The 24,694-nt window shown below is 33.1% G+C and overlaps 1 protein-coding gene across 8 annotated transcripts in view; it reads right to left on the bottom strand.

Annotated features, from left to right (window-relative positions):
- Positions 1-24,694, bottom strand: part of LOC111509334 (G-protein coupled receptor moody) — a 54,910-nt gene that overhangs the window by 12,015 nt on the left and 18,201 nt on the right. The window contains exons 1-2 of one of the 8 annotated variants that reach the window (XM_074181917.1): positions 13,077-13,309; positions 2,325-2,465 (exon numbers count right to left, since the gene is read on the bottom strand). In XM_074181917.1, coding sequence (XP_074038018.1) covers positions 2,325-2,465; positions 13,077-13,174 — 239 coding nt within the window. In that variant the 5' untranslated portion in view covers positions 13,175-13,309. The other 7 variants (XM_074181920.1, XM_023165053.2, XM_023165058.2 and 4 more) reach the window with 7 other exon arrangements.

The following is a 24,694-nucleotide window of genomic DNA, read 5'->3' as shown; positions in this document are numbered from 1 at the left end:
TCAATTTTACTTCAAAATAAAGTATTCAGGCATTTATTCCATTATCCCAAATTTAAATTTTGTGCGTTGACCCATTCAAAAAATAAAAGATAGGGGGAACATTAACGAAATGCACTCTATGAATTATTTTATACTAGGATAGTTCACACGTTAAAATTAGCACATAAAACTCCTGGAAGCAGAAGCTCATTTGATTCAGAACGAATCAAATGTAGAAAACTGTATTTTAATGATTTCACAGAGCATATAAATATTGTTAACAAATTAGGATGAAAAAAGAAGGAATTTTTTGGTCATAACACAAAAACTACCAATACTTGAGAAATAAAATCAAATGATTCTGAAACAGTACAAAATGTACAATGGACATCTCCTGACTCCCGGAACTCTTCCTCCATTTAATGTTAAATATTTGGAATTTATTTAAAAAAGTGTGAACAGTGTGAAAAAGTGTGAATTATTACAACAAATGTTGTAATAGTTTGTTGTGTTGAAAATGTTTGAACAAATTTCAATTGCCATTTGATTTTTCAAGTACTAAAAATTCTGGAAATTAACAATTATATTTTTCATGACCCTTTTCCACATAATACAATAACGTTTACTTGATTACCTTGTGAAGCAATTTGTTTATAAGAATTAATATTTTCATGACTTATAGTGTGGTACATATACTTCAAAACAATTTTGTTCAGTGATATATATCTGCCAAATTATTTTTCCAACATATCATATTTCATCATCATATTTTACATATCTTTCATAGTTTATTGAATGTATGTGTACAAATTTACTTTTATCGTTTTGAAATATTAGTGCTGAAAGTGCTGCAATTGTTCATTTAAAAATGAATGAATAGCCAAATTTGTTGTATTCACATTATTTGACAATTTATGGGTATTAAAAAATACGAAAATGGCAAAATCTGTTACAAAAAATCTGTAATTCTTATAAAGAAATTGCGATAACAGCAGATCAACACTAGCAAAAAACTTGGTTTTTAATTCATTTCAAATAATGATTTACCTTTTATAAAAACGATTCAAAGGTCCATCATGCTAACTATGATCCTTACTTTGAAAGTTATATCAGTTTGTTGCCTAGTATATCGAGTGACCGCTATCGTGTAAAATTGAAAAGTGTGAAAAATTCAAATCAATTGTGTTGAAAATCATATAGCGACTTATCTAATTTCAATAAATTTCGAAAAAAAAGCTAAAATAACAGTCAGAATTGCATATCTTTTGAGTTATCAACAAAAAACTAAATCAAATCATCTAACAGAACAATTGGTTCAGGCCAGTTTCAAATCTCTACACTGTAGGTTAATGACAGTTGTATCGCCAACAGCGTATGCAGAAATTACTTCAGTGAAGAATCCTGCATTGACAACTGTCGGATATAATCCAACGCCCTTCGTGGTATTAACCAGGGAAGTAGTTGTTTTCTGATAGGTGTCAGCCCATTAAACTACAGTGTAGGGTTTTGAGACTGACCTGAACGAATTGTTCTTTTAGATGATTTGATTTATAGCCAATCTTCAACTATGCACACTGACTATATGTGAAAAGTTTTCTTTTCTTATACGAGGAATTGGGCAAATTTCGGATATGCGGTTGGTTACTTCGTTTACAGGCAGATGGGGCGATGATAAACCTTTTTTGTGTAGTAGCCAGGGAAGTAGTTGTTTTCTGATAGGTGTTAGTCCATTAACCTACAGTGTAGGGAGTTGAGACTGGAGTGGAATGATTGTCCTTTTAGATGATTTGATTTATAGCCAGTCTTCAATTATGCCCACTGACTATATGTGAAAAAAAACTGAATATTTTTTTGGATTAATTTATTAATAACAACTACAATTTTGGGTGCGCTGTAAAATAATTGTAATATATTTTTCTATGTATCATTCTGAACCAAATCAACAAACGCTCGTATTTTTAAGAGCTCTATGTCCCTTCAACACTAAATTATACTCAAATATATCTTGTCATTTTGTTACTGGTTGCAACCTTGAAAAAAATGACAAAAAAATTTAATTTTAAATATTCAACACGATATTTGGATTTTTTATTTGTGCGTTGTGGAAAACTTTTCCACTTTTTGATTTTATGCTAGGTTAGATTAGATTTGGTCAAAAGTGAATGGGTCTATTCGACCCTTCACCCGCAAGGATTTATTGTGGCTCACACCTATTCACACTCGACCAAATAAACCCAGCCCGTGCTATTAAATATAGATAGGGGGTACAATGATTCCAATAACATATTGGAGTTAAACTCTAAAAATATTATAAAACAGAAAAAAAAATACAATAATTTGCTTACCTTGCGATAAAAGCAGCTGCTACTGTTCTAAGTTTGGAATGTCTGAGTAAAGCTACAATTGTTAGAGAGTTGCCCAATACGCCAACTACCATAATTATTATGGTTAAAACTCCAGCTGCGGTTAGCATCGGTCGGGAATACCTGAAAAATAATGTAAATTTTTACGTAACTGGTTGATCATGGAAATATTCTAAAATTATTTTTTCCCTCGTCAAGCATAAATAGTAGTGTGAATGGGAAATTAATCATTTCGAATGATATTCAATATTGTTCTGAATGTCAGTCTCCCAGTTTTCTAATAGGTTAGATCAGTAAATGGTAAATAGTCACCATAAAATCTACTATCCTGGCTGCTTCTCGATGTCTAGTAGTAGCAGGTTGCCGATATGGAACTGATGGCAATTCATGTTCAAACAAATGTGTCATATACAGCGGTGGAAAGTTGAACAGGTGCTTCAGTTTGATTTTGCATGCACTGATGAGGAATAACATTCCGAAACCGAAAATGTAATCACAAATATCAGTCAAATCGTTCGTAGTACTAGCTTTGGTATTGTCAACTTGGATAGTAGATTACTGGTAGGTATTTGCCTAATATGAATACTGAAGTTGGAAAAATTTCATTCCAAATGTTTATTTATTTAGTGTATTTATCTCTCCCCCACATATTCATCATATACTGCTTTGTTTGCGTTATAGATCTTCTCTTTAGAGAAGACCCTTCATTGCAACAGGTCATGCAGAGGCTTATTGTCTATCCAACCAGCCTTTTAACGATCAACTAATTTGGTGAGTGATCTTTCAGGTCAGATGACAGGAGTGAAACTCTACCAAACTTTGAAAGCCTGATTACCCACGGCTCTGCTGTTTCATCATCTTCCATACAGACAGACCAAGTTTCTGCATATGATGGTTTAGACGACACTAAGCAGATTTGTTAGACAACGTTGGTAATTCCGAATGTTATCTAACAGTTGTTTGTTAACATACTTTAAAAGGATGTATAATGGTTTCTGAATAGGCCAATACTGGTAGATTTTGTCAGAAGTCTCAAACTCTTCTTGCAGCTAGGGTGTTTATATTTGTTTGGCAAGGTCAAATACAAATTCCCTTTCTGGTTCTATGAAAGCAGAACCTGTTGACGTGCTTATCTACAACTCATTTGAAATATTCAAACTAGTGACCGTCTGTGTTCATACAATACACATTTTGTTCCAGACGCTCTTGTCCGCAGGGCAGTTATGGCGTGGTTTTACTGAAGCAAATCTTCTGAAGCCGTGGAGACCAATTAATACTGTCACTGAGTCGAATGCCGTGGAGTTCATTTAGTATTCAGCAAAAGGGAGATCCCTGCATTATGCATCGCTTTTTCGTTATTACCTAGACCAATATTTTCTATTGTACTGAATTGGAAGAGTATGCAGCGATCAATAGATTTGTAACCTCTTTCATTTTTTAGAAATTGAAATCAATTGAACAAAAGAAGCATCTTCAGACGTTTTTCATTGATGTAAACAGGGGAGAGTGGGTATGAAAGAGCCAGGCTTTAAAAGAGCCAATGTGATTTTCTACCACTTACCACAATTTCACAATAATTCGATTTTAATGTTTGTATGGCAACACTGAATAGCTGTCATCCACAAACATTTAACAGTTCTGCGAAAACGAATGGCGTCGATAGACCCCATCAAAGATTTTAGGACCAAAAAGTATTTTTTTTTGCGTTCACTCAATTTGTTTTACAAAGAAAAGTGCCGCGTGAGTTGATAAAATTGATATGTTGTATTGTTAGGTATATATTTAGCATTATTTTAGGATAATATTGATATCATAATGTTTACGCGAAATAGTTGTAACTTGAGGTTACAACTTGAATGACAAAATGTTTTGAAAGAGCCACTTGTGGAGACTTTGAAAGAGCCGGAGCCAGGATGCAGCACTGTTTCAGCTCCTCCTACAATCATCGCTGAAAAAGGGTCAAAAAAAATTGGGCAAGTTACTTCTGCTGATATTTCCACCTCATTGTAGCCATAGACTCCAACTTCTGGATGTTGCGGTTAACTGGACTTTCAAAACAAGATGTTGAATAGTTATGAATGAGTGGATTGTGATTTAAGACTGATAAATAACTGATCAATTTTACAGTTTGATAAGATTTATATAACAGATAAATAGTTTATTAAGTGATTTTTATTTGCTGAAAGACTGTTTTTGAAGAGGAACCCGGCTCTTTCATAGCACATGCACAGCTCTTTCATACACATGTCCCTTTTTTCTTTAAGTCACCATATTACTAATTTCTGTCATGCTATCTCATTTTATTTTGATTGAATAACCATGACTATTAAACTAATCATTTACAAAAAGCAATTTTATTCAATAACCATCACCTGACGTTATCTCTTTTTGATGTTTTCCAAAACTGACTCTTTCATACACACTCTCCCATATTGACAAAGCTTGAACCACTCCGGGAATTTTTGAGAATATGCAAAAATATTTCAAATCGTATCTTTATAATTGTATGTTCGAACATCAATTGAGTAAGGAGTAAGACACCTGAACAAATTTGGCTTTAATATATCACACTTGAACTACTTGTTCTTCAAAAATCCCAGAGATTGTTGTCATATTCGCCTTGGGTATGGGTAGAAGTGAGGAAGTGAAAAAGAAAACGTGAAAGAGTATACCTTCAATCGAAAAAATTATTTTTTTCATGTAGTGACTGAATCAAGAATAAAAAGTAAAAATCTAATCGTGTAGATACCAAATATAAATTTTTTAAATATAATTTCTGAGTTCGTAATTTCTACAACTGAGAGAAAAAGATTTGAATTATTTTGTAAGTGGGGTACCTAGTGTTTCAATGTTTTGAATATATCGGGTGTTTATTACTTTTGACAAACTTTATTCTTGGCTGAGGTGCTACCAGCGCAGTTACTAAGCCACGTGAAATATCAAAATTATTGATAATCACTAAATGATGTCGTGTCAATTTGCAAACACCGTTACTAAAATAAAATGTTTTTGTAATATCAAGCAAAATTTTGTATGATCTATGATCTATGATCAGTCAGAAAATGTTTTGCGACTCATATTCATACTGAAAAACGGATTCTTATGAGGTAATACTTTTTGATTGTATTCTCTCCTTCTAGAAATAAATGTTTCGAATGAGTTTTAATCCATATTTTGTATATTAACGAAAAATATAATGTAAAAATTAACATTTTTCAATGTGATACTAATTCCACGGGTTCATTTCGAAATTGTGACCAGGTATGCATTGGTTTGTTTAGATTTCTGTTTCAGTAAAATATTTCTCTTTAGGTCCTCTTTAGGATCATAAATGCAACGCTCTTGTGAATCTTTATCGAGGGTAAATGGATGGATTCATTCATCATTTTCATCTCATTTATACATGTTTTCTTCATAAAATGTTGACACAAGTCCTGAAAACTGCTTTGTTATGTTTTTTGTTTGGTCACCGTATTATAATGGGATAGACTGATTTTTTTTCATGTAGTGACTGAATGGAGAATAAAAAATTAAAATCTAACCGTGTACAAAATATGAATTTTTAAAATATAATTTTTGAGTTTGCAACTGCTACAACTAAAAAAAAAGATTTGAAAAAATGTAAGAGGGGGCCTAGTGTTTCAATGTTTTAAATATATCGAATGTTTTTTACTTTTGGTAAACTTAATTCTTGGCTGAGGTACTATCCGTACTAGCTACGCCACTGGTGAAACATCAAAATCATTGATAGTTACCAGATGATATCATGTCAATATACGAAAGCCATTACTGAAATACAATGTATTTGTAATATCAACAGTTTTTTTTTATTAATGTTTTGTCTTTTATCAGTCATAACGTGTATCGCAACTCATGGGATTTTGACTAGAGGTGTGTTTAGTGAAAATCGCACAAAAGATATTCTTGAATTGATAATGGATTTTCATCAAGTACCGGCCAATTCCATCACATTTGCAACTCATATTCATACTAATAACGTGAATCTCTATCGAAAGACGTGGAATGGATTCAAATTTGATGTATGATGGAATATTTATCATTCTCAATAATTTTTCTCATCTCATTTATATGTTCTTAGGTATATTCAATAGGTATCTCGAAGTTTATGGTCTAAGTATACAAATGTCTCGATAATTTTTTTCTCAATTCTAGGTATCAGGGCAATATTTCTTCATAAATACGATTTTATAGAAAATAAGTGTCTACATAAAACTAATATATGATGAGTAGGAGCATGGCCGTCACCATAGAGGTGATGGGGGGGGGGAGCCTCCTCCCCCGCTTTTTCGACTTGAGAAAAAGTTGGGAAACTTTGGGGCGTGAAGATAGAAAAAAATAATAGTGAAAAATGAATGCAAATCAAAAAAATAAAAATGAGAGGAAAGAAAGGGAGAGGTAATAAGAAAAGGGAAAGAATCGGGAGAACCTTGGAAGACCAAGGACCTTGGTCCCAAGTAGAATAATTCCCATTATAATTTTTATAATTACCAAAATTTATTTTTGTTTGTGCACACCCTAACGGACATAAGCATTCAGCCAATCTTTGGATATCTAGGTAAAAAAATCAATATATTATAGTAGTAACTAATCCCTTGGCTTTAATTTTTTCGAAAGTTGGGAAATTTTGCTGGTGGGGTTGGGAAAATTTGGATTATCCCCCCCTGGTATTTCTTTTCGGTACGTCTCTGAGTAGGAGTATTCCTCCCCAATTCCTGACAATTTAATTCAATAGTTTTATCACAGATTTTGTTTTATAACAATCGATGAAAGCAAGTGCCAAACGGTCATGATTAGTTTTATAAAAAATGAATTTCTCTAAATATCTTCCAGATAACAGAATTATCAGAAAGAATATGGTCACAAATAGCACTAGAAAAAGTTTGTGGAAGGTTAGAAAAGATAAGCAATATTCTCAGAAATACTACACAGGTACTGGACAATAATCCCTAATATATAATGACGTCGGACATTCATTGTCTGTAACTTGCATTAGTTATATTGTAAAAGCATGAATTCTCAGGTAATCCTAACAACTATGAACTCATAGGTATCTATTTAATCGCTAGATTTTGTTGACGTCGAAAGAAAATTTTCCAATAAAATATCTTGGCATAAACATTACCAATTCACTGAAATGAAATATTTCAGTGAAAGATATATAACAACATATGTTCATTTAAACCCAACATAGAAATAGTATTTGATCATTAGTTGACTGAAAGGTAGAACTGGAATATCTACCGTAGAATAAATCTAAAACAAGCATTGCTCCTAAAACACCAGACCTGCAATAATCCACACGATGCGCGTTTCAGTAACTTGACTCCTGAATTCCCAAAATGAGTTGGTGAAACGCGCATCGAAAAGATTGTTGCAGTTCTGGAGTTTTGAGAACAGTGCTTATTTTGGTTTTGTTCACCAATAACTGCCTAATCAGTTTTTTGATGTTGTGTGAATTTTTCTAAATCATATTAGAGAGTGATTCAAACTTTTCCCAAGTTTATATGGATTTGACTTCATTCATGTCATTTCACTATCCTATAGTAGATCATGATAGGAGATAGTTTAATGATAGGAGTCGAATATTATTCCTGTGATGTATACATTTTAATGGGGAAGAAACTTTTCATCTTTTTGTTGCAGAAAAAGTGCTCTAATTTTTTATCGGTACCTACGAGTGGCCGTTTGACAATAAAATTCAAATATCTGATGATTCGAAAAAGAGTAGTATAGAAGGGTACAAAAAAATATTATTCATTCAGTATTCCATAAGAATGAAAAGCTTCAGATCAGAATTTCATTAGCTGTAGTAGAAGCATGAATGACTGTCGTATATCAAGAATTTTATTCTGTTATAATTCTGTTACTTGAATATTTCTCATCCAATACTGGTGACATCAGAGCAAAATAGTGGATATATGTACACAGAAAAAAATTAAATGGATCCAGTCCAATGACTTTGGTGACTATCTCGAGGTTTCGAATGACTTATCTAGATATCGAGATATCCCGAGCAAATAATCCAACATATAACCACTATCTATAACGGCATGAACCTAGAAATGATTATTAGGAAAAAAATTATTATTTCCTGTGAAAAAGTAAACTCATCTTTGACCAGCACGTCTAATACAGAGTTTGGATTGTCCACAGTTTTTTGAGAAAACTACTGACAATATATTAGTCGTTGAAGAAAGTACCATGGCAGTAGAACTTGTACTTGCTGCATGTGGTATCGGTTTCGTTGATTTGCAGTCAACATTCTCCAAACAGAAGACTGATATCGAACTGCAATGCTACTATCCAGTACTGATACGAAAATGTTCATCAATTCCTTGTATCGTTTCCTATAACTAACGTGTACATAATTATCGTAAAACTGCCAGGAAGATCGGAATCATTCTAGAAAAACCCTGCCCCGCACCATGTCTTACTAGAAATGTTCTTTGAGTCGGAGTTGATTTATCAGGATATCGTTTTTGATAAAATCGGCTTGTTTTCTGCGGCATTGAAATTCACAAGTCCATAAGCGAAATTCATCGTAGTCATTTTATAATGACCCATATTAAGGTAATGAATTGATACGTAAGGTGAATAGACAAAGACCGAAATAGATCGAAATTCATTTTTTGCTGGAACTGATTTAAAAAGAAGAAATTTGAATATCATAAAAATGATCAAACACGTTTCGTAACTCATTTCATCATTGTTTTTTTTTTTTATTATAAATTGAAACGCCTACTGAAAAACAACAAGAATAATTTTGCTTTGAAATAGATAGGTTTTCTGAAATTTATGTTTCAAAAATAAGGTGCGGTCCTCTTGGTTCTGGTTCCCTTTCAGTGAAAGAGCTTCATGGAGCAAGAGCCGAATTGCAGCTCGAGAAATGGTTCTGATGCAAATTATGTGGAACATGTTCCTTACGAATCAGTAGACAATTGAGAAAAACAATCTTGAGAAGAAAATTGGATTAGATAATTTAGCAAACATGAATAGCATTTTACAAGTGTTGTTCATTACGAAGAATTTCACGAACGAGGCTTCAACAATGAACGAGAACGAGAATGTTTCCTACTTATTCACCAAACACCTGTTCGTGCAGCTGCAGTTTCATAAGAATGTATCATCTTTCCCGCCAACCGAGACTTTGAAGTCCACTAGATACTCATTAGGATAACAAGATGATTGTCTATCTCGTCTTGTGCTTGCATATCTTTTTCTGGAAAAATCCTCACGTGTTTACCTTGTAGTACATGTTCAACAGGTAGCAACAGATAACCAGTCCATTCAAAACTAATTGTTAAATCATCTGAAAATAGATCTTTTAACTGGTGATGATCAACTGAATTGCCAAATATGCGCCAAACCAACTAACTATTATGAGACAACAAGTATAGTTTGAGGCACCAGTCAATCTAACAATTACACTGATGATCTTCAAACATGACTTAACCTCTGACGGAAACACCAAACTCTCACGAAGGTTCGAAATAGATGAACACTTCGATATAGCAGACCAGTAGTATAATCTTCATGCAGTAATTGTTCACTGTGGTTCTAGTGTTGATCTGGTCATTATTACGCATTGGTCAAAGATGAAACGGACTGGTTTTAAGTTTGACGATAGTCGTATCACTAAATATTCTAGTGATATCTTGAATTCACTGGAGCCTTTGGAGACACCTTATATTTTATTCTATGAAAGAGAGGACATTGGCAGATCAAGATCTTTATATGAAGTGGTGCTGCAGGTTTTTCCGGGATTTTCTGCAGCTGATGAAGCAATTGAGTCATTGGAATCATTCAAGTCGCCCCGTAATGCCAACTAATTTTTGTTGTCATTTCATAATTAGTATTACAATATTTTTTAATGTTGATAATAAATAGTATTTTCCTCAAAAAAAATCACTCACTTCATATTGCTAGTATCTATCTCTATGAAATTAACCGACAAAATTTTCTTTTTCAGTAATGTTCAGTTTCAATACTTGCTCCTTCCGAAGCAGAAGACTTTTGAATATATGTTCATAGAAACTTTTTTTGAACCTTCAATGACAGCACTCAAAAACACTCTATATTCAAATCACTACGGTCTGTGAAAAACATCGTAATTTCTGATTGAATCACCTTGTATGACTACGAGTATTGAAAGGTGTACAGGAAACGCAGGGGAGGAAGTATTAAAGATTTGAATAAAGTTCAGCCATTTCTAAAGGCGATAAGGCGCTATCTCGAACAAACATAACTGATAAAAAATCGTAGAGTGAAATTTCATATATTTACTTTCTTGGAAATATCGCTTTCAACAAATAAATGACTTTCGTAAAAAAATGCCATACTTTCCATTACGATGTTTGAAAATTATTATGTAAGGTAATTCTGTTTTTATTTCCAATATAGGACAAAATTATGTTAGTTGATTATCAAGTATGTTATTAAATTCAGAAAATTGTATTAGGAATAACACGTTTAAAGGTAAGACTTCGTTAGTCCTTAGCTATCGCACAAGTTTCGACTTCTGAGGGTTATTGTTCGTAGGGGTGCGACAGCTGGTTAACGGAAAAAAACAGATTTTAAACATTTTTTTTTATTCTTCAATTCTTCCACATAAGTAATTTCAACTTGGAGTCAAAAACGAAAATTTCTCTCAAATACTTCAATTAACTTTTTAACTATAATAATATACCTCCTTAAAAATAATATTGTTAATTTTATTATTATATCGGATATTACTCATCACTCCAGGAGTGTTATTAGAAAACAAAAAAGTGTTCAGTTAAGGGTTAGTTATTTTATTATCAATAATAAGTGTCGCTCCCAAATCATGGATTTCTTGTAGTCAGGTCAAAAACCTTCAGGATAGGGTCGGGATCGAACATACATCCAGTACATCGATCATTTATCTACGAATGAAGTCCAGATTTTCAATCAATTTTCAAACAATTTCAAAATTTTCTGCCCTAATCCATGAAAATTATTATTCAAAAACGAGATTTTTCCTTGAATTGATTTCTACTTTGTTTCTATCTCTCATTCAAATTACTGAAGTGCCACATATAATGAAAAAAACAAGAATCAAATTCACAGTTTCCATGACTTTTCAACACTCAGAAATTTGCATATTACCACTAGTCAAAATTCCATGAACATAATAAAGTTTCAGTGGTTTGAATTCACTTTTTGAAATGAAAAAAAAATTTTTGATTTTTGATAATCATTTTGACAATTATCCTAGGATACAATTTCGGAAATTAAATTCAAAATATTCAACGTTATATTCGAGTCACTACACATCAATTGAGTACGATATCAATTCCCATGAATAATCCCTTTATGAAAATTTGACCAACAATAAACTCACCTAGAGGTAGGAAGATCTTTGATCTTACTCTTGAAGATGATCGCTTGGTGATCGAAACATATGTCGAGGTGTTAAAATAACGGTTTGGTGTTGGGAAAAAACTCCAGTAATATTCTTTAGAACAGACAAATTACTCTGCAATTTGAATAAGAGTCGTAAGATGTTTTTACAAAATTATAAGATATGAATGCTGATTTTTTTTCATTTCCCATAATCAGTTTTTCCATTTTTCGATATTTATTCAATAGTATATGGCAAAATAAAATTCAAACTTGAAAGTTGAAAGGTTTTTCACTTGATTCGATTTCAAAATATTATCTGCAGAATCCTGCAGATAATCCTGCATCACATATTCTTGACTTAAACTGTCTGAGAAAACAATCAAGAGAAAATGACAAGAAATTCACCATATTATTGTACAAAACAAAGTATTCGCGTCTGTGTTCAATCAAAAACAAATATTATCATCAAAAATAATATTTCTCGTGAGTTCATTAACAAAATGTTAGAGGTTTACACATTGACTACTGCTCCTTCAAATTACGCATCGTCGGCTCGATATAAATCACATACACGTTCATGAATATGTATTTATGATTTAAATTTCAAATACACCAACACCAACATCAGCATTATTTCAAATAATAGGTATAATCAGCAGTGGCAACAGTACGGAAAATAATGGCACTGCAGTAAACAAGCGAAGGTACTCACATCAATTAAGAATTTTGAACAGGCCGTGTGACAAACAAACAAACAAAAACAATTTTCATTTAAAAGAGTTGAGCTAGACGGAAGATCTCACGAGGTACAAGTGAAGAATAACGCCACACATGTACAACACATGTCAATATACGAACACAAACAAACACTGCACTTTCAGCTAAAAGTACCGAATGAACATCAAAATAAATACATACCGCAATAATTCCGAAAATTGAGACCTTCTCACTTGTTCCATTTTTGTGTTTCGAAATGGCACTGTAACTCACTACACTTTCGGTATTATCTGAGATAACTCGAGGGAGCGTCCCTATGGGCAGGATGGTTGAAAATTAATTTTAATTGAAACTAATAAAAGCTGAAGCGCTAAACTGCGTTAAAGTTAAACAAGAGAATGAATGAGCATAGTTTGGTCGAAAACCCGCATCAAAGCGTGTTAGTCATTTGTTATTAATCACACGTTTCATTGGAAGTCACTTCACTGGATTTACTTTAGATTGCAATGGACCGGATTTTTATGACTAACCCGTAGTGAAACCTACCTTAACTATCGTCACCGATATAATTTATTCCGTAAATGCGACTCACTTCTGATAACTGAAAGCAAGTAATTAGACAAAAGTGCGTACCTTTGCTTCGGACAGTTGATTTTAAAGAGAACTACTTGTAGGAGGTTCTGAACAAATGGAGATTTATGATTTGTATTTTTCCTGTGAGTTTGTGGCATGATTATTTCCGTTCTAACCTTTTTTTATTATTATTGAAACTTACGAACGATTGTTATGAGTCATACGTCATTTACTTTCACATTAATCGCAGAACTATGTCGTGTGAAATATAAAGTAGAAATAGTTTACGCAAACGTCTATTTAAGCAAACAATTTTCCCCATCACTTTGATTTTTCAACAAATGAACCGAGGTCAAATAAATTTCGATTTCATCTGTACAGTGTTTCTGAATTGAATTATATGAAAATTGTATTAAGGTTCTAATATTTTGAATGGAATTTAAAATAATGACATTGCCGAATATCAGGAAGTAGTAATTTCAACAGAAAACTGTCAAACGGTAGAACAGAAATATCTGTCGAGAAACAAATTCGATAAAAACATTATTATTGACCTTTTTTGAGTATTTGTTACCTTCCACAATCTGAAAAATATAAAAATTATAATGGAGAACTTTATACAAGTGTAGAAGGGCAAACTTTTTAGTTCACCCGATAAGTTGCTGCGTAAAAATCAAAGGATTTTTCACAAAGAATGGGTAGCCAAGTACGGTATATTTGGTATGGTTGGCCGAGTTTGAATAGGTATGAGCCACAATAAACCCTTATGGGTTGCGGTGGAGGGTCGAATAGACCTACTCACTTTAGACCTACCTACCTACTTACGGTATATTTCTAAGGAGCTATTCGAAATGCAATTCTCTCCAGTTATGAGAATATACGCTGATTCTTTTAGCTTACGTCTCTTAGAGTGAGGCTCATTGGTAATCATTCTTGTCCTATTCCATTCCACCCGATGTTCACCGTCTGATTTCAAAATGTGTTCTGATGATTTTGATTCTGTCAATTGTCTATTTTTTATATAATCTCGATGTTCATTCTCACGCACTTTCAATGGTCTTGAGGTTTCACCAATGTAACTTTTACCACAAGAAATAGGTATTTTATAAATACAATTTTTTGTCTTTTCTTCAGTGTTGTTGGTTTTGTATGTGTGTGTGAGTAGATCTCAGTGTATTTTTTGTTTTGAAAGTAGTTCTAACATCATACCTATTTCCAATTAGTCTTATTTTTTCAGATAGTCTTGGAATGTAAGGTATAACGTTAGTTGTGAAAGGTGTCGGTGGATGTTGAGTCGGTAATTGTTTAGTTGGATGTTGTTGAATTTGTGAAGCTGTTTGTAAGTTCGAACTTACAAACAGAAGACTATGAGAGCGAGAGAGACAGAGAGAGAGAAAGAGGGAGAATTCTCAAACCAGTTCCTATATTTGACAAGCTGTATATTATTACAATATGAAATTATTTTATTGTAAAAAAACAATGAACCTTTTAAAAAAAGTCCTGAAATATGGCAAAAACTAAATTGCTCTTCTACAAAAACAACACACGAACATTGTTCACAAACGGGCAAACATTTTAAAAATCATTTCTTTGGGTTTCAAAATCTCGATAATAGTTTTTCTCAAATATTTTTCATGTACAGGCTGCGATCAGATACACTTTTATTATTAGTACCGACGGTATTCGTTACTTTCAACTACGTAAACGATAAGAATAGGCAAATTGACAGGCTAACACTACGATGGACTTTGTTTTACATCCTACAAATACTTAAAGATGCAATTCAACTACTAGTCTTTACAGTAGGAAATAAAAATGCCCACAGAAAACGGATATTTGATATCCGTTTAGTATTAGCGAAATTTCGAGACATTGATCAACATTTTACCGTGTATAATCAATATCATAACATGGAAAAATTAAATTTATTTGCTAATCAACTTGTATTCTATTTCACAGTTGATATTCAAAAGAAAAACATTAGCCACTGTTTTCAATTCAATTGTAATTTCTTGGAAATTACATATTCTAAATCACTTGTATTCCATTTCTTCATAATTAATTTTCAATGAAAAACATTAAACGGTGTTGGAAATCCTTAAGGCGCTCTAAGAGCGGTGCCTGTGTGAAAGTAGTGATTCACATTGGATTTGAATCGCTGGAGATTAAATTCATTTGGAAAAACGTTCTCAGGGAGTTATTTCCACATAAACGCAGTTCTTCAAATGAACGTGTTCTTGAACAGTGGAGTTCGAGGTGTACTGAGTTGAACCTCAAAACGATATGTACCGTGAAAGTATCTATAGAAGAGAGAAAAATCTCCAACCTTTCTTCGATGTTCCAGGCTATCAAGGTTGCACGTGATGTTCGCGTCTCCAATCAGGCGGGTGGCTCTTTTCTAGATGGAATCCAGCAACTTCAGGGTATGTTTGGGGGCGCAGAGCTCCATACATGGCAACAATACTCTAAAGAAGGTCTGATATGAGCTTTATAAAGCATCAGAAGCTGCTGAGGTGTGTACAGCCTTTGTAATTCTAGCAACATAATTGTGCTTAAGACATATTAGTATCCATTTTAACCCCCAACAAACTTATTGAAGCAGAAAGTGGAATTGTCTGATCTGACATTATTATATCCGGTTTGGAGACATTTATCTTCTTGAAGAAACCGATGCCTGGATTTTTATGGTATTGTTGGAAAAATCATCTACAACAGCCTATAACTGAAGAAATATTCCAAATGACTGTAGAGCAGTTACCTTAGCAACACTCAGCATATACATAGTATAAAACGAAGTCGCTTCCCGCAGTCTGCCCCTATGTATGTTTACATCAAAACTACGCAACGGATATTGATGTGATGAAGAAAAGAGAAATGAAACTTTCTGTTTTTACCACTATTATTTGTAACTAACGTTACTGCAGTTTCGTTCTGTACGGACATTTTCAAACTTATACAATAAAGCTTATTGTAGACATTTTCAAACTTATACAAGTAACGTCAGTTACAAATAAAAGTGGTGAAATACATAGAAAGTTTCATTTCTCTTTTCTTCATTATGATTTCCTACCACGTAGTAACGGCTACATCCATCAATTTATTGATATTGATGTGGTTTATTTAATAGATAGAGTGATTCAAGAGGAAGATTTATATGTATGTAACGTGAATAATATGATAGAGAAACACTGATAATTTAAGAGGTTTCTAGTGTGATGTAAATTGAACCATTTTTGTTGCGTATACACTGCAAACGCTGGCTGAACCCTACGAGATAGGGTACACCTTAAAAAGGTCTGAAAAATGTCCGTGATGATATATGTCTATCTCATAACACCATAACAATTTTTTATGCTCGAGAAAAGAAGCGATTTTAAGCAATATAGCATTAATCCAATCAAGTACTTTGAATACATTGTTCATTCAACATAGATCAATATGGCTTTTTACAGCATGTACTTTAAATGGATATTTTCGAAGATATTACAGATTTAAAATGCAGGGACATAGCGGTTGTGGCGGTACCGGCCGGAGGAGCGGCGGAGAGTGCCTATAAATAGCACATCGAAGGCCGCGCTTTGCCCTATAGCACTTCATGATTAGCAGTTAGCGCACGCGTTTATATGTATATTTAGTATCAGCATTGCACCCGTGCGGAGTCATAGCGGGTCGGTGGTTCAAAGAATGTTCAAAATTTTTAAGCGATCATCAACACGGAGCCCTTGATATTTCCAAGGCCTGTGATAGTGTCTGGTATTAGTATTCACTAAGTCAACTATGATATTGTAACTTAACCCATTATGACCTAGCGTTACTTATAGGTAACGCAGTTGAAGGTTTCTTCTAATTGCAATAGTTGCCCTATTTATGAGATTTTTCACTAGATAGCATTGTATACCTCATCTTCGATTGTCGAAATATCAAAACGTTCAGTTGCATGGTGATAGTCCAGCTGTAAGGTTCACTTTTTTGAGTTATTCTGAAGCTAAGCATGAGCAGAGACGATGAGATGGACATTCGTTTCGAGTAAGTATTAGATAAAATTAATTTGTCAGTTATTTATTATCATTATCAAATATGTGGGTAGAAAAAAATTTATTTTGCATGTAGTATATGTTGAATTTGATGTTTGCCAAAACAGGATTAGCTATGGGGGATTCGTTTGTTGATGTTACAAATAAGTAACGCTAGGCTTTCAGATATTTGGAACTGGACTTTTTCAACTTATGTCTTATTTTGATCCCAGGGGGGGTTTTACATTAGGAGAGGCATTAGATATGGTCTATTTAGATGATATCGAAGAAATTTTCATTGAACCTCCTGATCCCAATGCTCTCACCGATGAATACTCAGCCGATAAAGATGATGGAGGTACATTGGATAATCTTAGTGGGCGGCAACTACAAAGTAAAGTTGAAATAAAGTTTGCAATTTCAATAGAAAGATTCACTTCGAAAAATAAGACGAATGATCTGGTTACTTCAGACAATACAGCAGTACATAATGGTAACATCTCATTACCTGAAAAGGTCAAATCGAAAGATAAGATTATCTGGGAGGAAAATGCCGATATAGTAGTTTCCAGAAGTCGAATATTTCCGGTACAAAACTACAATATGTTTCTTGAAAAGTATCCTGTTGAAATCTTCGAAATGTTTATTGATGACAATATAATAGAAACTCAGAAGTATTCACTATTCAAGAACTGCCCCGATACTCAAGTCACTTCCGAAGAAATGAAAACATTCATAGCCATATTGATATTGAGTGGGTATGATCCCAAACCCAGTAAACGGCATTTTTGGGACAGTGGTTTGGACATGAAAAACATAATGGTGAGCAATTCCATGAGACGTGATCGATTCGTTCAGATAATGAGTGTCATTTTTGGCTGAGAACAATTCCATTGATACCACTGATAAAATGTATAAATTACGACCCCTGATCAATACCCTCATGACAAAATGTTTGCAGTATTTTGTACCTCAAGAACACTTGGATTTTGACGAATCGATGATGAATTATTATGAACGTCACAACTGTAAACAGTTTATTCGAGGAAAACCAATTCGTTTTGGATATCAAATGTGGTATATGAATGCAAAAGATGGATATATTTGATATGTATCAAGGTAGAAATCCAAATGCTGTCGATGAATACGAACGCCTTTTTGGAAAATGTACTGCACCATTTGTCTCGATGCTCGCAGACTTGCCACATCCTGAATATCCTTATAAATTTTACTTGGATAATTTGTTTATGAGCGTAGATTTGCTCAATTTCTTACGCCTCAAAGGGTACGGAGAAAGTGGTACTTTTAGAGATAATAGGGTTCCAAATAGTTGTCCACTTGCCCATAAAAAAACGATGCAGAAGAAAGATCGTGGTAGCTATGTATCTGCAATCGATAAAAATCATGAAGTAATAATAGTCAAGTGGGCAGACAATAATATCGTAACAGCTGGTTCTAACTGTTATGGTGTGAATCCCATAGGATACGTGAAAAGATATTCGAAGATTGAAAAAAAATTCTTAACTGTTCCTCGTCCATTCCTTATTGGCCGATACAATAGTAGTATGGGCGGAACAGATCTGATGGATGAGGGAATATCATCATATCGAATCGCTATACGTTCAAAGAAGTGGTGGAGGATTATTTTCACCTGGTTATTAGATCTATCTTCAATTCATGGGTACTTTATAAAAAATACTCATAATTGAATAGAACTGGCCGATACTTGATGAAAATCCATATTCAAAAAACTAATGAATAGAGTTTATTCTATGATTTTCATTATAAGGGTTTTACAAAAACCGCGACACGTGTTTCGCTGTACAATAGCTTCTTCAAGCATGCTTCAAGCATGCTTGAAGAAAATCATAGAATAAACTCTATTTATTAGTTTTTTTTTAAATACTCAAATAAGCCAACTAGATTTTCGTAGAGCCTTGGTTCAAAATTATTTAAGCCGCTATGGGATTGCTCCAAAAAGTGCTGGAAGGCCTTCTACATCCAAATTGAGCCTCTCACTAAATAGAATATCCGATGAAGTGAGATATGATAGAACAGATCACTTTCTGATGTCCATTCCGAACAAGAAACGTCGACGATGTGCTGGGGAAGGGTGCTCTATGAGCACTAGAACTATGTGCAAAAAGTGCGACATAGGACTTTGTATTGAGTGTAATATTATTTTTCATACAAAGGCCAGGTAGTCCTCGTGTTTGTAGGAACGTAATATATTTCTTCAACGCTGTAACCGAATGACCTAATGTTACTTATATGTAACATGCATTTGTTGTTATTATTCTAATAAATATTTCAAAAATACTTTATTTTCCCATACACTATACCCCAATAATGCCTTCATGTTGATTTTCAACTGAAAATTTAAAAGTGAATAAATTCCGGTTATAATGGGTTAAGACATCATTTTTATTCGTGGTTTTCCAGCATAAAAGTCTATTTTTTCATTTACCTTTGTTCTGTTCTACATAGATCTGCAAAGATATGCCAACGTACATCTTTGCCGACAAGAAGTTTCAGTTCTGGAAGAAATTTCAGCTTCAAACTAGGTATCAGTAATAGTACACAGTTCGATAGCTAGGTCGATAAATTATGTGGGTATCAAATTAGATTGCTGAACTGTTGAAAGTGGTTTCTCAGAAACTTGGAACTCTAGATCGAACTAGAACACTTTAGCAACTTTTGACGCTCTATAAACAATAAAACTAAAAAATCGTTTGATGTTCTAAACGTTACTATTACATAATTTGTGTTATTATTACTAAAAGCTCAATAATTCATATAACAGAGGACTTGGACAGACGAAAAACCACCTTGCAAAAATCTCAATGATTAATCTGACAAAGGATGGAAAACCACATTGTTTTGTCACCTAATCTGGTGGAATCTCTTTATATATCAATGAATTAATCTCTACTTGGAGGATAGTCCAGAGTTTCGTGGATTTTCGGCTGAGGAGATGGCTTTAATTTCTACTTTAGATTTTGTACAATCTTGAAGTACAGGATCCATTCCAAAGTCATCAATCTTCATAACACTTTTTAAGAGGTTATTAGATTTTTCATCAATTTCCTCGCAGTAGACTGGGAAATATCTTTTCTTTTCGATCTTTAATAATCTTCACCAATCCATGTAGCATTTAGAAGATCCAATTATATTTCCAGAAGTTCCAGTTATATCATTAAATTCCATGTAGTATCTGGTTATAAGTGTTTTTCACATCATTGATTGTAGAATCCAAGATTCCTTTTTCAATCTCAATTATTTATAAATTTCACAAATATTAATGGGATAATATGTTTTGTTTGCAACTAACTTGAATATGAGTCAATATCGACTTAATGTTATATTTGAAATTCTGAATTAACAAAAGTTAGATAATAACAAACTGTTGTTTGATAAAAATGAATTGTTCACGAATAAAATTGTTTCATATTCATTCACGAAAAAGTTATTTAATATAATTCTACAATGATTATTGAATCTTCGATTGAAATATTCAAAATCTTATCATAGATAAGTATACCTTCTGTAGGTATTTCCAACAATATTGTCATCCGTCTTATCTTTATCCATGCTTAATTGAATTACTCGAACGTAAGGAATTTCCATTTATATCATTTCAATATTTCTCAACTTTTATAATAATGTATATTCAATGAGTCCCTGACAATGAGTCATTTTTCAATTGCTTTCTACTGGGATAAATTTTACAGATCTATACAAAGTGTTGTTTTTCACACTTTTTTGACGCTACTGAAATTTTAAGGATCTTGAAGAATATTTCTTCTGTAGTAATAAAAATCATTCTTGGATGTGTTTCAGAATGGTCAAAATATTCTGCACTTTCGAAGATGATTTTAGAAACTTGAAATGATTAAATACGAGCGAAATGTAGCTGAATAAAGACCTGGCTATCGTGAATTCTGCCAGAGAGACATTATTATAATTGGAAGAGAAATTATCTTGATGCATTTCGAATTGAATATCGTGCCTTCCGTAATTCTTTCGAGAAGACTATGAAATAACGAAGACCTTTCAACTAGAAAACTACAACAAATTCGAAACATTGTCCTTCTACTTTTATGATATCGACTTCGATATTCGAACAGAACAGTGAAAGATTTCCAACCAAAAGCCATTTATAGGATAGAAAATTTTCTTCCACGGTTTTCGTCAAAAACATTGAAGAGAGAAACAGACGGAACGGAGAAGGAAACTCTCATCCTTTATCACCTAGTCTGAAAAAAAAAGATACGGAAAATACCTTCATTTGAGCTTGGTAGACTTGTTGAAGGTGCTCACTACCATACCTGACCATCAAAGCTGGTATGACTGCTTCATAATTTGTCTGCTCATTCACTGAATCTGATTATCAAATGTCTATTAGCTCAATTCGTACTGCACTTTCAACTAGATTAGTCCATTTTCGACTAGACTCGCCTCCTCTGCCTGTTGGTATTGCTTATATATCCCGATGAAAGTCTTCCGAAACAGATAAGAAAATTCTCGAAACGGCGCCGCGCATAAAAGGACCAAAAATACAAGTAGGGTTGAGCGCGACCTTGGCCAAGTCACAGTCGACCGATTATGACCAGCGACGGCCGGCGTTATTTTTTTGAGGATAATTTACAATAGTATAGTTGCAGATTCACAGCTTTTGAAAAAGAGTCTGAAATAATAACGTTCATCAAAAATATCAAAATATTTAATAAAACTTTCCACTTCTCACTATAAATATTTTAATTATATTGAAAAATGAAACCGAATGAGCTTTCTTAGCTCTATCACACTGGAACCCGCTTTGAAAAAAATCTCCTTTTTTTTAGCCTACTTTACCTACAAACGATACTAATAAATGTAGTCATGTTCATTTTTTTGTAGTTTTATTTGTTACTAAGTACTAAGCACTTTAATATTATTCTAACTACGAAGGACGAGTAATAATGTGCCAAAAAGTTCTGAAATACGTTCTAAAATCTAAATGGATTGTAGTTTATTGTAGTAGTAACAAAATATTACTATATTTTATATTCTTTCGAAAAATAGCAAAAAAGTACGATAACAAGACTTCAAATAATGAAATAACAATTGTTCTCAAACTACTAACGATGGAGTTAGTTGATTGATAAAATCGAGCTTAACATAACCAACATATGTAACCTGAAATCTGAAGTAAAAACTAATGTATTTCAAATGCTTAATTCGGTAGAAAGTATCTACTCTCAACATCTAACCTGACTTCCGAATTCAAAAACGAACTCATGTTAGATGTTCAGGATTAAAAATTATTTCCAACATACTAACATGCGTTCGTTTTTGAATTCGGAAGTGAGGTTAGATGTTGAGGGTAGATGTTTTTTCCAAATAAAGCATTCTAGAATACCTTAGTTTTCACTTCAGATTTCAGGTTACATATGTTGGTTATGTTAGGTTAGTTTAGTTGAAAAATACTCGATTTTATTTCATTTATTTTTGATGTGTTTAATGGTTACTTCAGGAAAGGAGTCGTATTTCGTGTAAAAAAAAAATTGATTTTTAAATTGCAAAGCGCTTTCGGCTGTTACAGGAAATACGACTCCTTTCCTGATTTATCAGTCACGTGTATGCAGTTTTAACAAATCTCACTTTAATGGTTACATCTAATTTCAGCTACAATCAAATCCAACGTTTGTAGTTTGAGGACAATTGTTATTTTATGAATTGAAGTCTTGTTACTCGAGCTTTTTTGTTATACTTCAAAAGAATATAAAATAAATTAATATTGTGTTGTTACTACAATAAAATACAATCAATTTAGAACCTATTTCAAAACTTTTCAGCGCATTATTACTTATATTTCGTATTTTGAATAATATCAATAGTGCTTTTTTAGTAACCGACAACACTACAAAAAAATGAACATAACTACATTTATCAATATCGTTTGTAGGTAAAGTAGGGTAAAAAAAGGTAGATTTTTTTCAAAGTGAGTTCCAGCGTTATGGAGTTGTCTTTCTTGCCTATATAGTTTGAGACCAGGTATTCCAAGTTTGTTTTTATAATGGACTAGTACTATGTTGCTGTATCGCTGCTGTTCCAATGTTTTGACAGAATCAGAACCAACGAACTTAGGCGTGCGCAGCGTTATAGAACAGTGCTTAAAAAATTTTTTCTACAGCGCCACCTAGTGGCGAGTTACAGAAAAGATGATGGATGTAGCCGTTACTACGTGCGGTAGGAGATCATAATGAAGAGAAATGAAAATGTCTATGTTTTTTACCACTTTTATTTGTAACTAACGTTACTTACAAATTTTCATTTTGTAATGTTTTTTTCTTGCGTGACAGTCCCAGTCACGTAGAAAACAGCAAAACTTGTTGTATCCTTCTTGTAATCAAAGAAAGTGCAGCTACGACTTTCAAATCAGCACAAATATTCTGATGGTATTGTGAATATTTTATTTTTTTAAGTTATACCTTCAAATTTCCATAACTTACCATCATGAAGTAAAATGACTTTTGAATGAATGTTTGAAGCATCAATAAGAAGTATCAATTCATCAGATTCTGGGAAACCCAGTTCTTGAAGGAGCCCTGCAGCATCAATACAAGATATCAAATCACCTTCTATGGAAAAATAGCTATATATAGTACAATATTCTTGTCTTGTGAGAGAATATGAAACTTTCGTACTTTCATCCACAGTTCAAATTTAGACCCGATTAATTGAGCCTTAGATCTTGATAGCCCTGTCCCTAACAAAATTATTCAAAACAGATTATAGATAAAATGAAGTTTTTTTTTCGGATTAGATTCAGATAAAGTGTATAAAGATGAAATGTACCTACATGAAGAAATAAAACTAGACTGAGAAAATATAATGGAATTGGCCGATAATTGATGAAAATCCATAACTAACGTATTCAAAAAACACTTGTAAGTTTTCCACAAAACAATTTTGCAAAAACGTAACACGTGTTTCGCCATATTTTTTTTGTCTTCTTGAAAGAGTTAGATTGAAGAAGGTAGACCATCAATACTTTCATTTTCTTACTGAAAGTACTGGAGGGTCTTCGCCACGAGGAACGGGTATCTTTGCAGATGCGATGTTCGGATATACGATTTTTTCTACTGATGCTATACAATGTGCCACTTCTCTCATCGCTTTCATACGTTCAAAACGAAAGATTTCTCACGCAGTGAGAAATATCCGTGAGAAATAATTTCTCACTGTTATCACGATAACCCAAGTCAGTCATGAATTGTTACATGCCAGATTGATACCTATGACACGTTCTCCATGTTGACAACGCTACGCCGACGATTCGCTTTCAATATCCAAGTAGCCTATTGTCGGCGTTTCCATAACAACAAAATCTAAGCACTGCATAATTTTTACTGTCAACTTACCCAACGAAAATATTTTTATTGTTGATTGTTATAGTATAAACGGTTGAGATTTATTAAACATTGAATATAATGGAATACGAAGATTTAGAGTTGGAAAATACACCTACCAAGCACATCAAGAAAAAAATATGAAATCGCTTACAGAAACTTCATGGACTGGAAAATGAAAGCCAAGGTAAATTCTTGTTCTGAAAATACCTTATTAGTTTATTCTGAAGAGTTGTCAAGAAGATCAAAATCAACATTATGGTCTCAGTAC

The sequence above is a fragment of the Leptinotarsa decemlineata genome, unplaced genomic scaffold (genome assembly GCF_025532065.1).
Source record: "Leptinotarsa decemlineata unplaced genomic scaffold, Ldec_3_MD MMD2_tig00026328_RagTag_RagTag, whole genome shotgun sequence".
Classification (NCBI taxonomy): Eukaryota; Metazoa; Arthropoda; class Insecta; order Coleoptera; family Chrysomelidae; genus Leptinotarsa; species Leptinotarsa decemlineata.
This window is presented reverse-complemented; position numbering and strand designations above follow the sequence as displayed.